Source organism: Neopelma chrysocephalum, unplaced genomic scaffold, assembly GCF_003984885.1.
Source record: "Neopelma chrysocephalum unplaced genomic scaffold, ASM398488v2 Primary Assembly neopelma1_84, whole genome shotgun sequence".
Taxonomy (NCBI): Eukaryota; Metazoa; Chordata; class Aves; order Passeriformes; family Pipridae; genus Neopelma; species Neopelma chrysocephalum.
In genome coordinates, this window is record NW_020897746.1 from 4,151,004 (window position 1) to 4,168,921 (window position 17,918).

General features: G+C 41.9%; 1 protein-coding gene across 9 annotated transcripts in view; it reads left to right on the forward strand.

Annotated features, from left to right (window-relative positions):
* TNRC6C (trinucleotide repeat containing 6C) overlaps positions 1-17,918 on the forward strand; it is a 98,558-nt gene that overhangs the window by 40,431 nt on the left and 40,209 nt on the right. For 8 of the 9 annotated variants that reach the window (XM_027691311.1, XM_027691314.1, XM_027691313.1 and 5 more), the window contains exon 4: positions 3,214-3,540. In XM_027691311.1, coding sequence (XP_027547112.1) covers positions 3,214-3,540 — 327 coding nt within the window. Of the gene's footprint in view, positions 1-3,213; positions 3,541-14,854; positions 15,106-17,918 lie in introns of those variants that run through there. The other variant, XM_027691318.1, reaches the window with a different exon arrangement.

Genomic DNA, 17,918 nt, shown 5'->3' on the forward strand with positions numbered 1-17,918 from the left:
CAAGAATGCATTTCTGGGTTTAACTGTTTCTCTTCTGGAATGTCTGGTACTCGAAGGCTTTAGAAATGCAAGTTTTATAGGGCTGGAGTGGGGGATTCTGAAATATAAAGAAATGTTAATGAGGTGAATGAAAGGAAAAAGCTGCCATAAATCAGTATTATGTGGCTTAACCAGTTTCTTTCATTTATGCATGTTCTTTCCTTATGTCATAGAAATGTACTTAAAAGCTATTGTTGTAATTGAAATCTGTTAGACTGATCCTATTCATTATATTAATAAAATCCACCTACAATTGCTCGTAACACTTTTTTATGCAGTTGGGATTCCCGAGATTGTAATCATCAAAAAGCATATGGAGTAATTATTGGATTTGTTTGGGTGAAATTGGATTAAGAAGTTTAGATACCATTAAGTACTGATAATTATTACAAGCAAGCTCATTGTTTAGTGTATGTACAGCTCGGAATGGAGAGTAAGCAGATACCCATCACAAACATCTTAAGAGCGAGCAATCTCAAGGCTTTTATTTTACGCCTTCAATTGTATTTTTGCAAGAGGCTTTCTGCTTAAATGTTTTTGCTTCAGCTCTTAAATCACTCAGTATTAAATCCATTCCCCCATACATTTTAAACAACAGTTTTAGCATTCAGGCAAATTTAGCTGTAAAGGCTCCGTGTTAATTCCTGGGTTCCCAACAGCTGCCCACATGCCATTAGCTGTGACAGTGGATTACTTTCAGGTGAAAGGGTGGACAGGCTGCTCCTCCGGGGCTGGAAAGGGCTCTCCATGGATTGGCAGGTCGGCCCTTGGGGCTGATTAAACACGGAGCTCATGGAGCATCAGTGCTGGGGCAGCTCCGCTGACTGACGCACTGCCTGGGAGAGGCTCCCCCTGCTCTGCTTTTGTACCCTGCCATGAGCTGAAATGTTGTGTCTTTGTGCACTGTGTGTTCTGCGAGGGACAGCCCTCGTCTTGGAATGTAGCCTTTTGGGAAGGAGAATGGCCAAAGGGTTTATAAAGGTGTTGTTGGAACAAATATCACATGAGACATGCAGGGCAGACACTTCGAGCAGTTGGTATTTCTCACAGTGCATATCAACTGAAAATTGCTGTTTAAACATTGCTGAGGATGACTATAGAATACAGTCATATTGTCTTTGTAACACATATTCCCCCAAATGTTATTGCTGTATTTGAAGTCTAAATTCTAGCCTGGTACGAAGGTGGAATTTGGAGCTCAAGCCCATTACTATGATGTTGTTCACTCTTTTTGCTTTATTCCCTGTCAGTGGTGTAATTAAATGGTTATTTGCCAGCTGCCATGATTTGTAGGCACACTATTCTTGCAAGAGCCTTCATTTAACTACTCTTTTAAAAAGATTTTTGATGTACAAAATAAAATATACTTTTCTCTATTGATTAGAGAAAAGCTAACATATACGCAGAAATATTTTTATTCTAAAATACAGTGATATTTTGATTTTCTTTGTTCTTTTCTCTCATCTGGGATTCAGATATATAGAGGGAAACATTGTCTCTAACACTGAAATTGGGTTTCTCTGGCCACACCTTTTTGATCAAACAGCTTTGTGAATTTACATTAAAGTGGAAAGTGTGCATTCTATGACTTGCATTAGTGATGGGTTTTATGTATATCTGTATATGCACACCTATTTGGAAGTATCAGATGTGATTTATATATACACAGTACGGAGAACATAATCTTTTTAAAAAGCAGCCTGCCTTGCTCTCTGAAATATGTTTCCAATTAATTGTTATTCCTTATGAAATCTCAGGGCCAGACAAATCCCGACTCTGCTGGCATTGTGCCAGTCAGTGGTTTCCATTCTCTTGTCCTTTCCCTCCTCTTCCCTGGCATTCCTTCTCATCTGTTGGCACAAGGGTTTGTGTGCCTGGTCTGTCAGCCGACTTGGAGAACCTTTCTTGCTGGAAGGGTGGGTTATTTTTGGTCCATCAGCTGCGTCTGGAATGCTCTTGGTGAATCCTGTGGTAAAGGAGTCGCAGCTTCATCCTTTGCAGAAGGACTGAGTATTTCAGGTCTTGGGGTTTCTAAATGTTTGCATCTTTGTGATAATGGTGGTTTTAGTAGGTAAATGCTTACGTTGCTGTAACAGTAGTAGCAATAGAAGGAGGAGTTAAAAAGCACCCATTAAAATGAAGTAATATTTTCTGTCATGTGGACAACAGATTTATTTATATTGTGGAAACAGAATAGTTTTCACGTACATGTTGAATGTGCAAATTTGTTATTTGAAAATAATTATTCTGCATTCCATGACACTTTTAAACTACTTTTTTAATTGTCAGAGTATGGATAAACTGTTTCCAAAGCTGGTGATACATTTTGAAAAGGCAGTGAAGGTTTATTCTCTGCTCTTCAGGTGTTACTGGTACTTCAATTTTTTTTATATCCAGAGTTCCTTTTTTGTCACAGACATAAGCATAGGTGAAATTGTTTAGGCTTCCAAAAGAAACAATTTGGAGAAGCAGAATGTTGATGATTCTGTCAAACTTGGCATATTTTTGCTTGGCCGAGTCCCTGCTTGCTTTGACCACCCTCAGCATTCCCTTGGTTCCTGCTCACTGCTGCTGCTGTGGAAGTTGATTAGTTTTCCAGGGTGGCCTGGCTGGCTTATTGCAGGCAGGGTCAGTGTGGGGCATATCAGATGTACACCTGGGGTGTCCTGAAGTGCTTGATGTGAAGGTTTGTATAAAGACCACAAGAAAATTAAAGTTTGTGTGAGTGTTGAGTAAGCTGGTGTATCGAGTATTTTAACTTGTTTTTGGGAGCTCATTAGAAACCTGAAAATGTTTGTTTTCGTGGCTGTAGGCCATGGGGTTTGATGTTAATATTGGCAAGCTCGCATCCAAACGTGCAAAACTGCTGAACTGAAAAGGCAGTGGGGGCTTTAGGTGGGTGCAGCTTAACTGACCCTCCTGTTCAGTGCTGAATTATCACAGCTCTTTCTTGTCCTCTGTGTGGTTTAAAACAGGAAGGAGGATGTGCTGCAGTAGGGAATAAAAGGTTCAAATACTGTCCTGGGTCATGTTTTGCTTAGGCAGAAAACATGTTTTGCCAACTGCAGGACTAAGAAATATTATCCATTTGCTCATTTACAGTAAAAAAACCCAGAACCCCCAATCTCTCTGATACTAAAACAATTAATTTTTTTTTTTTTCTTTTAAATGCAGTGCCAGAACCTATTAAGACCAGTTTAAGCCAGCCCCAACCTGCCGGTACCGGTACCAGTACTTCCACCAGCACTATTACCAACAGCAGCAATGGCAAGCGCGCGTCTGCGAATGGGCAGCAGCCGGCTGCGTCCCGATACCTGCCTCGAGAGGTGCCTCCACGCTTCCGCCAGCAAGAACAGAAGCAGCTCCTAAAGCGGGGGCAGCCACTGCCCACCGGGACTCTGAGCGGCACCAGCCCCGCGCCAGGCGCTGCGCCAACAGGGGCCAGTCCTCCTCCGCAGCAGGGAGCAGGTGGACAGCATCATCCCAGTAAGACCCAACCAGGTAAGGCTCCGAACCCAGCTCATGTCCTCCACTGCTGGCATAAAAAAACGTGAGGGATGTTAAGAATCGTCTTAAAATCACAGGTTTTGAAGCAAAGCGTGTGCTGCTGCTCGTCTTCTTACCGGATACGTCATTTCTAGCATCCACTTCTAAAAGGTTTTCTTGCTTATTCAGGTGCTCAGACCTGTGGGGTCTTTCTTCAGTTTGTTTGTTTTTTCCTCCCCCCCCCTTTCTCTGATATGAATCTAAATATTTATCTAAATATTTATTTAGGGGTCATTCTTACAGAAGCGTTGTTAATTCAGGTGTTTCCGAGTTTTCATCTATAATTTTGACAGTTTTAATGCTCTTTAAAGAGTCTTTTGCATATTTGTAAATAAGGAATAGGAACTTTGCTTATGTCCTGTTATGTTGCTTTTATGCCTTTATTTACTTACTTATGCTCTCAATTGTTATTTTCACGTTGGGAAAATAATACTTTGGGGAAAGTAGTTTAGTGTCTTAGGCCTTTCTACCACTTCATTCTGTCCTTAGCAGATCAGAGAATCACAGAATGGTTTAGGTTGGGAGGGACCTTTGGGATCATCCAGTTCCAACCTCCTGCCACGGCAGGGACAACTTCCACTGTCCCAGGTTGCTCCAAGCCCCGTCCAACCTGGCCTTGGACACTTCCAGGGATGGGGCAGCCACAGCTTCTCTGGGCAACCTGTGCCAGGGCCTCCCCACCCTCACAGTGGAAAATTTCTTCCTTATATCTCATATAAACCTACCCTCCTTCAGCTTGAAGCCATTCCCCCTTTTCCTGTCACTCCAGGCCCTTGTCCAAAGTCCCCCTCCAGCTTTCTTGGAGCCCCTTTAGGCACCAGAAGGGTCTCTGAGGTCTCCTTGGAGCCTTCTCTTCTCCAAACTGAACACCCCCAGCTCTCCCAGCCTGGCTCCAGAGCAGAGGGGCTCCAGCTGTTGTAGCATCTCTGTGGCCTCCTCTGGATCTGCTCCAGCAGTTCCACATCCTTGTTAATTTGGAGTCCCAGAACTGGAGGCAGCTTTGCAGGGGGAGTATCAGACACACCAGCCTTCCTTTGGCTATTGGAAACAGGATATGGAGGAGTAAGTCTCTTAACTGCCTTTATTTTCCTGAAGCTGCTAATGAATGAGGAAATAAGGAGCTCTCTTCTTACTTGCCCTTCTGTGCTAGAGATCATGTAAGTTTTCCAGTGGAGATGAACTCAGTCAGTAAATGGTGCACATCCCCTTTTCCATTACTGCTGTGTGTGTGTGTGTGTGTGTGGTGTTAGGGAAGGCAGGGAGTGTTCTGATATAGTTATTTGGGCTTAAAAAAGTTATCTGGACTAAGTCATAAGGAGTTTTTTGATATCTTGAATATTAGTGATTTCTGTATGATCTGAAGTGTTGCTCATTATCACTCATTAAATGCTGTCAAACATCACATACTTCAGATCTGAACTGTCTGTAATTTTTCCCTTTGGGCATTACTGAATCTTTCACTATTTTTGCTGCTGAGCTGAACTCCAACAGAGCAAATTCTTTGGTGGTATCCTTAGAAGTTTTAGTTAGATAAGAAAATAATCTCTCAGAAATTACAGCTTCTGTGGTTATCAAGATGGATTTGGAAATATTATTCAGCTTCTCCCCAGGAACACAAAACTGAATAGACAAAATAAAACAATTGTTTATTTACTTAAAATGGTCCTGTTTTAGGGAGGGAAGAGGTTCTACTTCTGCATTCTCAAGTATTTGGCTTTAGTGGAACGGAAAGCAATCAGTTCCCACCAGTTAGAGCAGCATCCTCATCTTCCTTGCAAATCCCAGTTCAGCAGGGATGGTTCTGACATTTTTGGCTTCTTTTGCATTTGGAGATGTTTGTTAACTGTCAGATTAATGTTCTGTGTTGTATATGTTTTTTATTTTATTTTCAGAACTTTAGAATCATAGCATATCCTGAGTTGGAACAGACCCACAGGGATTATCGAGTCCAGCTCTTGGCCCTGCATGGGACACCCCAACAGTCCCACCCTGTCCCTGAGAGCGTTGTCCAAACACTCCTTGAGCTCTGGCAGCCTTGGGGCTGTGCCCACTGCCCTGGGGAGCCTGTTCAGTGCCCAACCACCCTCTGGGGGAAGAACCTTTTCCTGAGATCCAGCCTGACCCTGCCCTGACACAGCTCCAGCCATTCCCTTGGGTCCTGTCCCTGGTCACAGAGAGCAGAGATCAGAGCTGCCCCTCTGGTCATTATTTATGTGGTAGAGACAGACTGACCAACTCAAGTGGCTCAGGCTGCCTGAAGGTCAGTGTGAGATTTCTTCCAAGCATCATTATAAATGTATCTGAAGCATCTGTGTTTGAGTTTAAAGAAACACACTGTAAATCACGAAACAAAGTCCACTGTAAATCATAACATAATTCATAAAGAACTTCACTTGTAAGAGTGTGGTACAAGCTGTCTGACTTTGATCTTGCCAGATGCATTTCTACCTCGAGGCTTCAGACTTCTTTTCCTGATTCCTGTTTTAACCTGCTGTAGGTGTAGTTTGTCAGCCTGGCAACCTTCAGCAGATGTTTTGCACTGTTGAATTAGTTTGGTTTTTTTTATTCTTTTGCTACTTTTCTGTTACCATTGGAAAAATTCAGAGTACGGCAAAAGCTAGTACAAATAAGAGGAAGAGGAGTGCAGCACCTTTTCAGCTTCATATTATATTCCATATTGCACCAAACAAGTTAACCAAGATCAGACTCTTAGCAAAAGTGTTGCTTATAATCACAGAATCACAGAATGGTTTGGATTGGAAGGGATCTTAAAGCTCATCTTTTTCCACTCCCTGCCATGGGCAGGGACACCTTCCTCTATCCCAGGTTGCTCCAAGCCCTGGCTAACCTGGCCTTGAACACTTCCAGGGATGGGGCACCACAGCTCCTCTGGGCAACGGGTGCCAGTGCTTTATGCCTCACAGGGAAGAATTTCTTTCTAACATCTCATCTAAACCTGCAGTTTTAATCGAAAGCAATTTGTGCACAGTCACAGTTGTCTGGTGGTTGTTTATTCTGTAAAGGCAAAAGCTTTCAGTGGCATCAGATCTGCACAAAGTTCTTAGTTCAGGGAATAGAATCTTAGGCAAGCTAAATCCTTGGCTAATTTTTTGTCTGCTGACTAAAGAGATGGTTTTTTTGAGTCTTAAAGGATTGCATCTTCCCCATAGGAAGAACTCTCTGAATTCTGGAACAAATGTAGTTCTTTCCAGCAGGTGGAGCATCAGTTCATTTACTGACTGCAGATGGCTACAGGAGGAAAAAATAAATGTCCAGCTCAGTTTATAGTGATGACAGCTGTGTGCCTGGCTTCTTTGGAAGGCTGGGAGAGAAGTATCTCACTCCTGAGAGACCTCTGTAGCCATGAGATACATATATCAACAGTCTCACCCAATCTCTCATACGGGCTTTGTCTTCACCTTGACGAGCATAAAGAGGAAAGAAGTAGGAAGAGTATCAAGGGAAGGCCAGAGCCTTTTCTTCTCAGCTGTTAGGATCTGAGTGATTGTTAGCATTAGGAAAAATTGGGGGATTCTATATGCTGTAAACATACAGCATTTAAGTGAATTTTCGTGAATTTCCCATGAAATTTAATTTAAACTAATCACATTTTTGTGAATATGAAAATAAATTTTAAACAGGAGGATTTCAACTGAGCAATGCTTTATCAGAAGGAAGATTTTTGCCTTCCTCCTCTTAGCATCAGTAGGAACTGTTTTCCTTTGAATGTCTGTCTCTGGTTCCCTGGGTATTTCATTTACTAAAGAGACTTTGCAGGTAAAGGTTCTCTGGGGCAGGTGAAGGGAAGGAACAAAATAAATTTAACTTTTCCAGAAGACTCAGTGTAGGTACCTGATCCACATCTGAACAAGATTTTGTCTGCCTGAAGAGCACCTGTGTTGTGGGAGAGTGGACGTTATTCCTGGCCATTATTAGACATCTCAAAGACTAAAGGCAGCCAGTAATGAATCCATGCCCAGGGCTCCCTCCCTCTCTGGTGCCCTGATTGCCTGACCAGAGCCCCTTAGGCCTGGGCTGGATTCTGCCCAAACAAGGCTCCATGTGAGGCTTCTTTATACCCATCATGAACAATAATAACTTCTTTCCATGGACGAGCTGGCGTAAATCAAAGAGCCAGGATCCAGAAGATGCTTGATGTAAATTCATGTCTGTAGCATTTCTTTTTATAGGCTCATATTCCTTCATAGTTAATTTGTAATTATGCAACCACGTTCCTTCCAGGCACTATTTATAACTACCTGGATACAAGGAAGGCTGTTAGAGAGGCATTGCCAGCCTCCTCACTCTAAAAATCACACTATTTTATCTCTTTATTCTCTTATCAGCACAGTCTCTGTTATCTACTATCCAAAACACTGATCAGAACTTAACTGCAATGTCCTGAATTAAAAAGGATGTTCTGCCAGTGTAAGGCAAGTGGGAATTGATGGCCACTAATATATTCTTTGTCAGGTTTATCACCTGGAAATATCAGTGAAGTGAGTGAGAGCAGGGATTTTTTGTTTCTCTCTTAAGGTAATGTCTAAAACATTAACTAGATAAACTGTTAAGAGAAGAAATTAAAGCATTTTAAATTGCATGGAACATTTTAGAAATCTTATCCCTTGAAAACAGTCTTCTACTCATTGTTAAATATTGTGAAACTATTTTCTGAGTACTTTAGAGTAGAATAGTTACTTGTCTGGAGCTTCTGCCTTGAGCTACAAAGCTTGTTCTTGACATCCCCCCTCTGTAATCCTTTTCAGGATTACACCAAAGGGAAGCTGTATCTCTAATTTATGAGCAGCATTCTAGTATCTAGTCAAGTTTGTTATTTTTAAAAATGAGGCTTTTTTTCTCTTCCCACTTTGTCACTGACTCCAAAAAACGTGGTGAATAGTTAACTCCCCTTATTATTGTGAAGCATTAGTTGAATCAATGGAATGGATCTTTTGCCACGTGACCTAAAAGAATTAAAAAGGTAATTTCTGGAAGCTGCCATGGGAGATTAAAAACAAGTAAATACAGACTTCTTTGTTTCTTTACAAATCAAGAAGTTTGTACAGAAGTCTCCAGGCAACCACTGTGTGTTTGATAATTGTTAGAACAGAGATCAAAAGAAGTCATCAGTTCTTCTCCAAGATGCCTTTGATTTTCCTGCAATTCAGTGATGTGGAACCACCATCCATCAACTCAAAACCAATGTACCATGTCCTGCAGGAATCGGGATGGAACTTCTGTCCTTCTTTTTTATTGGCAACTAGAGTGTTTTGTGGAGCAGATCCATATCATAAGTTTTCAAAGTCCAAAAAGAAACGAGAGCAAGTAATTCCTGCAGTAATTGGAAGGAGAAAAGACACCAGCGTTGTGGAAACCCAAGAGTTAGGCTTTTAATTTGTTCTGTCTGTTGCTTTCTGGGAAGTGAGAATTGGACAGCAGTTACAGAGATTTATTTTCCTCCTGTGTGCTGATGCCAGATTCTGTGCTGAGCTTTATTCTTCTTTTCTGTGGAACTGGAAGTTTTATTTCATGTTCGAAGATTTCTTTAGTTGAAGTTTGCAGGCTCCTGCTCATGGCATGGTACGTGCACATAAGTGGAAGTTGCTTTGTGCTGTTGTGTGTCAGGATAACTCTTATAATATGTTTGTATTAATTCTGGTTTTGATAACTTTTTTAGGAAGCAAGATTAAAAAGTCCTGCTTACTGTTAAATTCATGTCTGGCAATACTCATTCCAGACATCCAGTCCTTGAACTGTGGGTTGCTTCAGAATTCCTTCTGATAGGGTAATTTTATATGGTTGTAAAGTCAAAATTGGAGAAAGGTTTTAGGGTGAAATATCATTTCTTCTAAACTCAGTCAATATAGTTGGAAAACATGATGAGCTTTGACATACAGTTGTTTCATCAGATCCAGCAAAGTCGTAGGACCTTCCTGCTAAACTCATGTTTGAACAATTCAGCTTGAACAGTTCTGCTTACTGTGATTTGTGATGGCTGTAGGTAAGGCATGTACTTGCAAGAGCAGTTCTGAAATACATTAATAAAGTTTAATTTCAAAAGTCTGAAATAAGATTTAGCTTGATCTCCTGGAGGCATTGCAAACAGGCTGAGCCTTGACAAACAAAGCACATGTGAGAACTGCCTTTATGGAAATGATTTGCTGAACTTCATCTCTTTGAGCCCATATCCTGTAATTCCATTAGCAGCATATCTTTGTTGGCAAAACAATACTGTCTTTTTGCTTTTAGTTGGAAAGTTACACAATTAAAACCAGAAAACATAGAAATTGATTTATTCTGGGTCTCCCATAAGCAGAGCTTTTCATATGTAATAGTTAAAACACTGAACACTGTAAAGTAGAAATCAGGGATTAGATAATATTTATTCATCTTGTTTGCACACTTTCTATGTATATAATTTCACGCTTTCTATAGAAAATACGCTTTAAAAAAAAAAGTGTTCTCCATAATACCTGATGTGCCTCATTGTGCCCCATGGCTGTTGATGTCGGATGAACAAGCGTGGTGATGTTTGTTTGGAAACACAGGAATTGGCTATTTATGCTGCTTCTGTGGAAGGTGGCTGTGTGAAGCAAACACACCATGCCATTCTGCAGTGAAGCTCCTCACAGCTTGCAGTTCTTACACCACTTGTCGAGGTGTTGGCCGTGATTTGCAGAGCAGGTCCTTCTACAGCTCTTCACTGTACACACAGTTCTGCAAAGTGGCTGTGTGAAAGTTTTCCTGCTAGTGGGATTTGTTTAAAAACATGGGGAGATTTTTTTGCCAATACTTAGTGCTGTAAAGGGATGTTCAGGTATAAGAGGCGATTATGTTTCTGTCTTCTCATGGTATTCCTCAGGGCTTTGTTTAGCTTTTGGTAGTGCTTGTTGTCTGGTTCATGTCCCTGGAAATCAGGCAGTGTTCCCAAAGGTCACCAGAGCCAGGTATGTATTTAGACAAAAGGAAATGAAAACATCATACGAGGACATAAATGTAGAAGTTAACATGGAGATGGGATCTAGCCCATGGTACTGTCTGGATGTGCTCCTGAGTGATGAACATTTCCTGAAATGCAGTGATGGGAAAGTTGTGGGATGTGATTCTCAGCTTGTGGAGGGTTTTGTCTCCCATCTAAATTTTCAAAGATTCTATGTAATAGAATCTTTGAATATAGAGAAGAGGCAAGCTCTGTGTAGCCCAAATACGGGCATTATGAATGAAAAATAATGGTAAAAGCTCATCAGTAAACTAATCTCTGGAATGAATTTTTCTGTATTGTGTGTGTTATCTGACATCAGGCAGCAGAGCATGCAGAATAAATCTGCTGCTTCAAATCTCTTTGACAGTGATTAGAATTTTTCCCTGGGAGAAGGAAAAATAGAAATGGGTAAAAGGATAAATAACTGAGGTGCCTTTGTAGTTTTGCTGTCCTCACTTTCAAAGAGTGGGGCTGTGCAAAAGCCTGATGACTCAAAGGTGGCTGCTTTTGGTTTAGAAGGTTCAGAGCTGCATCTCCCTCCTCCAGCTTCACTGTGGATGGGCAGTGCTGCAGTGATAGCCAGGGACAGGAACTGCCCAGGTGTCTGTGAGGACAGAGCCTGGCAAGGTGTTAAAATGTGCAGGTGGCAGTTTTCTGACAAAGCATGTGAAGAGATGAAGTAACAGGACATGCCTCTGACGGTGGAGAAGGAAAAGGTAGAAAGCAACTACCTTTCCAGGGAATAATAATTGACCAGGGAGTAAAAGAGTTTGGCCCTTGGGAAGAGCAGAAAGGGTGTAAGGTCATGTGGAAATTATTGGAAAGCTGAATTTGTACAGCTCAGGAAACAGGTATGATACTACAAGAAACAAACAAAACCTCAAATTTGTAGCTGTTAGGAAAAAAACAAACAATGAATGAAAATGTAACAATTTCACAAGTCAGTTCAGTAAAGGGAAGGCCACTGAAACTGGTCGGATGTTCAGCAGAGAGAACCACTGATGGGTGGCATCAAGAATATTTTCCCTTTTCCCTTTATCTGTAAACTAGTGGTTGACTTAGAACTAAGGCTCTAGCAAGTTAAGAGTACTTAAAGAAATAAAGTTTCCAGTTGTCTGGAAATAACAACATTCATAGTAGACTACATAGAGGATGGGTTGGAGCAATGTGATCACTTTCAGAGTATGAGAACTAGAAAACAGAAAATAAAACAACCGATGTTTAAAGGTAAGAAATGAGGAACTGAAAGATCAGTCAGAGTAATTGCTAGAACGATCCTAGAAAAATAACCAAAGCTTTTTTTCTGTGCATTTAGAACTTTGCAAGAGAGACTTTGCAGAGTCAACAGGGGTCTGTGGAGAGCAGGTTGTGCCCAAGGAGGGTACTTCCCTGTCAGCAGTGCAAAATGTCCTGGAAGCCAACTTGGTGCAGTCTTCGATAGTGGCTCAGAACACTTCATTGTGATGGATGTGTGGTGGTGTAAATAAGTGGGAAGTATAAGATGAAGCTATTGTAAGAAGTGTCACAGCTGCTCAGGAAGGTGTAGACAGGGAGTAGCTGTCGGTCCTTACTGGCAGAATGAGAACATTTTGAGCAAGAGTGCAAATTTGTACTCTCTGATATTTGAGTCAGGCTTTCAGCTGTAAACAACAGCCTTCATTAAATTTTTGATTGATTCCAACTGGAGAAGAGCGCAAGGCCACAGAAGGACAAACAGAATGGAACAGTGGTGACACAACTGTGTAATTGGATAAGAAATAAAGAAAAGAAAAAGGCTCTTTTTTTGGGCCAGAACAGCTCTGTACCCAAATACAGGTATGTGAGTATCATGCTGCAGAAATGGATTTGGTCACAGGGTAAACTAGACTAAGGTGTCACACTGTTGAAAAGAGCACAGACACACTGAGGGATATGGACAGTGCTTCCCATGGGGCACATGGGATAAGGCCTCTGAATATTAAGTCCAGTTTGGGGTACTGTGCCTTCAGAAGGATGTGAACCAGCTGGAAGAAGCAGAGGAATGCAACAGGAACGAGTAGAGATCTTGGAAAAAAAAGCCTTGCAAACCATAAAGGAATTGGAGCTCCTAAGCCAAAGGAAGACTGGAATTATAAATGCAGAGATACCTAAATGACTGCTGCAGGGGAGAAAATGATATGTTCTGTACGTCTGTGATGGATCAGATAAGAAATAATAGGCTTAAATTTCAACAAGGAAGATTAAGGGTAGACATTAGGAAAAACATGCTGGTATGAAAACTGTCTTGAGAAGTGAGATAGAGCACTTGGGAATGTGCAGACTCCATTGCTGGAGGCCTTCCGTGGTGAGTTGGCTAATGTCATCTAGTGTGTCTCAGGAATAATTCCTTAGACCAGGTAGGTGGGTGAGCTGCATCACCTCTGAAATCCCCTTTTTTAGTCTGCAGGCATCAGTAGTTATGAATTTCAAATTTATCAGGCATAAGCCCCATCAGAGTTGCTCCAAGATGGGACACACAGAAGGGAACAGATGTGCTCTGCCAGCACGGTTGGAGTGGAAGCTGTGCTTCGTTTTGCTCCCAGACTTTTTAGTAGGCTCTGACCTTTCTTGGAGTTCTTCATTGCCTTTCTGTGTACTCGTGACTGGTAAAAAGAGTCCCCTTCAGTAGGTGCCCGTTGTAAGTACCTACCTCCATAAATCGAAGTTGATTACAGGAAGTTTGTATTATTAATAAGAAGAATACAAGGAACATGGGAGTGTATCCGATGTTCTCATCCATTTTTGACGTATTTTAACTAACGGAAATTTCAGTTGTGTGTAGTTGGTGTTAAGGGACTGTAATAAACCACAACAATAGTTTTGCTTAAAAAAGTTACTGCAGAATTGACTCTCAAGCTTAGTTCCTGGGTGCGTTTGAAATAGTTTTCTGAATAGAAACAAAACCAAACAGATTTGGTTTTCATTCATCTGTTGTTTCTCAAATGAGGTTGAACCTGACCAGTATTCAGAGACTATTGCAAAGAAACAGAGAATAAAATGTCTTCAGAAGGAAACCCAACTATTTTCAGGAGTACTTCAGTGGAGCAGTTCTCGAGCCAAGAATAGCAGCGGTGATTGTGCTTTGCTGGTGAAGTGGCAGCGACCCTGAGAACGCAGCCAAACCCTTAAAGAGCCATGGGCTGTGAGATCCAGCACAGAGGGGCCAAACCGCTCCAATGGGCACCTGACATGAACTGAAACAGCAAATTTAAAACGTGCTCCACTTACTGCACCATTGATATGTTTTTGGGGCAGGTAGGAGGGGAAATAATCATAAAGGAGTGTTTTGGACATACTGGAAGTTCGTGTAAATCAGCCTTTGCAATTTGTGTGTATGCACCGATACAAGTTCTCCATGCGTGATCTGAGAATTTGTGATGATCCTTAGTCCCTTAAAAACGTTAGACTGACCCCCTTTGTGCTCACCCTGCGTGTTCCTGTGCCTTGAAGAGATCCGGGGCTCCCACTGCGGGTGTTCCAAGATGGTTGGTCCCGGCTGTGCAGGCGCAGCCAGCGCCCGGCTCCTGCCGCATTGTTCGGGCAGCTCTTCCCTTCCCTGCCTCTATAAACAACCGCGCCGCTGATTAATGCGCTCGTGTTTGCCACTTAGAGCTGGTTTAGATAGAGGCAGGGAAGTCATTAAGGGCTTGGCAGCGATCCAGTGTACATCTGGGACTTGGGAGCTGCTGCTGGGGCAGGGAGGAGGGCGGCGGGCAGGAGCTGGGGCAGGGAGGAGGATGGTGGGTAGGAGGAAGGAGCTGCCATTGGGGCAGGAAGGGGGGCACTGGACAAGGAGGCAGGAGCTGGAGAAGGGAGGAGGGCAACGGGAAGGAGGCAGGGGATGTGGCTGGGACAGGGAGGAAGATGATGGGCAGGAGGCAGGAGCTGCCATTGGGGCAGGGAGGAGCATGCCAGGCAGGAGCTGGGACAGGAGGAGGACTCCAAACAGGAGCTGGGGCAGGAGGAGGACTCCAGGCAGGATGAGGACTCCAGACAGGAGCTGGGGCAGGAGGAGGACTCCAGGAAGGAGCTGGGGCAGGCGTTCGGCAGCACCCGCGTCTTCTCTTGGCTGACTTTCAAAAGCGTCAGAGCAGCAGCTACGGGCGCTAATTGTAGCTGGGTCCTGAAGTGAAAATGTTTTGTGACAGTTGAAAGAATTTAAAGAGGAAGGAAGATCGGTTTAGTGTCAGCTGCAATTAGATAATCAAAGCTTAAAAATCCTGCTCTGTTGATACCTTCACCTAGAGCTCAGGAGCGGAGCGAGGGGAAGGGGGAGGAGGGCTGTGCGTGGAAAGGGCATTTCCATAGCCAGCGCAGCCGAGGCCCGGCCGAGCTCGCAGGTTGTCTGGGCGCACGCTTGCACAGAGAGATTTTCTTGGCAGCTCTACAGGATGAGGCTTACACTGTACACAGCCGACATATTGAAGCCGGGAGCCCTGGAGAACGTAGAGGCAGGAGTAGGAACAGCTCTGCACACAATGTAGCGTCTCCTAGGATGGTTGGGCGGCTCCTTTCTTCAGGTATTTTATTACCCATCAGCCCTTTTTAGAGCCAAAAAAAGAGGGAAAGTAACCCTAACCCTGAGAAAATAGCATCTGCTTCTGTTAAATCAATTTATTACATAACATTTCAGCGAGAGAGCAGCAGCACAGCGTCCTGAGCTTTTGGCTGCGTTTCAGGTTTGATAAAATGGCGTCTTCGCAGCAAACTGCTTGTAAAGATATGTTGCACTGAGCAGAAAAATGCAATGATTTTGGTGCTTTCTACTGCTGCTTTTGTGCTGGAGAGGTAGCATTTAGTGGAATCTCTACTAATAATGGGAAATGCTGTTTATTTTTGCTTGTTTTCTTAATGCATTTAAAAGCTTTCAGCACCAGAGGAAAGCAACTACGTTTGAATGTCGTAGTGCAGAAAATGAAAAGGGGATAACAGGCTTCCCCCGTGTGGGCTTAGCTATGGTTTAGTTTTAAAATAAATAAAGCTGCTTTATTCAATGCCTCCATCTCTTTTCTGTCTTGCCACGTTATGTACGCTGTGCAAGATTTCAGCTTCCTCAATCCATGAGACTTGTTGTGAGTGAGCTTTGTAGGGGCTTCACATAGATGCCAGTTTTCAAATCTCTCTCTCTGTGCCTACAACTGGATGCAGCAGCTAACCTGAAATATTAGCACTACAATGCCCAGGTTTTCTACCTTATTATATTTTGTACTTCAGAATAGATGCTTATATCATATTTTCTTTATGAAATTAGGCTACATTTGGTTTAGCACTTATAATGTTCCCAGTGATTCCTATTTAATTTAGATTTAAAAAACTGAGTTATAGTCTTTTAAAGATTTGCTCATGTTGAATTGAAAACTATTTCTTTTTGGGGGGAGACAGTAATTTGCCCTTTTTTCCTCATCTGCCTACTCAGAATCACTAACCTTTGTGTGCCAAGGAAAATCCCCAGTGGGACTATCACTGGCCTTTGGGATTTTATTCTGTTCTGCATGTCAGAGCAGGGAACATTGTCTGTCATCTGTCCTTTGGGCAGCACAGGGCGAGCCAATGGGTCTGGTTGTTGTTACGTGACTAACATGGGCTGAAAAATAAAACTTGTAATAAGAGAGGGAGCCACTGTTAGTTCTGATTTAAAATTGGGTGAGCAAAATGTATTAATAATATTCCATTAAAAGTTCATCCTGGGCTTTGCCATTTAACACCCTCCCCCTGCTTTGGTTCCAAAATCAGCTGAATGTTGTGTTCTAGTCAGGGATGCAGGTTTTACTGTGCAGCATTTGAACTAAATACTGTGGTGGAAGTTACAAAGATACAGTTACTTGTAATTCAGCTGAATAAAAAATTGAAAGAAATATTATTCTAAACGACATTTTCAGGGGAGAATGGAAGTTTTAGGCGAATTGTTTGTGCAGGCAAAGTATTTTGCTTTTCTAAGAAATGCGTGCAACAGCTTCTCCTATTTCACTCATATTTTGCATTTGTAATCTATGTAAACACTAAACTGATTTTGCAACTAATTATTCGTTATCAAACACAGCCAAAAATGTTTTCTGTTTTAATAACTACTAAATTGAAGTTGGTCAGGTATGTTGGCTATAGTATGTAATAACACCAGCAAACTCCTCCCACCCCATTAAGGATATTATTTAAAGAAACCAACCCAAAACAACCCCCTCATGCTTATTGGTAATAGTGTTCAAAGTACGTTTTTCAGGTCACATCTATGATTGTTGTTGTACAGAATTTATATGCTTGTTAAAAACAAATTTGACCCATTATGTTCAAATTAATATTTCCTTCCTGATTGCTGAAGAAATGTTGTTAATCAAGGAAACTGTATTATATAAAAGATATATAAATACCATTTTAAAACACAAAGGATTAATTTAAAAATCAGTTTCACTTTGTGGTGTACTTGCACTGGGATTTGCTAACACAGAATACCTGTGGTTCCTGTTCCTCGTGCCTTGTTTACAATCTTTGCTCAGCTCACAGAGGAGGGATAGAAATGCTTCTGGTGGACTCAGTGCTTTTATTCCAAATCTTTGCATAAATAAAGAGGAACTGATTCTTAACAATTTTCAAAATGAGTTTCTCATTTCAGTTTTAACAACTTTAAAAGTGAAAGAAAATGTTGGGAATTTCTATGAAGAGTTGGTTTCCTAGAAAGTTGAAGGAAATCCTTGTGTTAAAAAAAGAAAACTCCAAGCAAGCAAAAAAGGTCTCTAGATTTAATCATATAAAATATTTTGCTTTCATTGTTTTTCCCAAATGTTTAAAGTCCTTCTGTACTGAGTAGGACTGTGCTACCAGTTATTTGATTCACAGGAGCAAATTCCGTTCAGGGTAAAGAAAATGGAAAAGCGTCTTTTGGCTATCTGCTTCTAGAGACAAGAATATAAAAACTGCTCTCTTCAGGATCTGTGCTCAAACTCTTATGTTTGTCTGGCAGCAAACTCACAGTTTTTGCAGCTTTCTGTTTACTTTGTGAATATTTTTTTTCATTCTCTTCACCTGTCCTGTTTCTGACAAGCTTTATAGCAGCAGCCTTTGGTGTTAGTTGCTCCAGTAAATATTTGGACACTGTGAGTCTATTACACATTTTTACTCTATTTTGTGAATCAGTGACTTGTGGAAGGCACTGGAGTGATCCCACTGCCCCCGGAGCAGGGAAGGCACAGCACAGGTACCTGCTGCTCCAGAGAGGGATTGCTGATTTCATGTCCCCTACACGGAATTATTGTAATCCCTGTCAAAGTCACCACTTTCAGATTAGTCTGTGGTTATTGTTGAGGGCATAATCTGAACCTCAGGAAGAGCAACGAGGCTG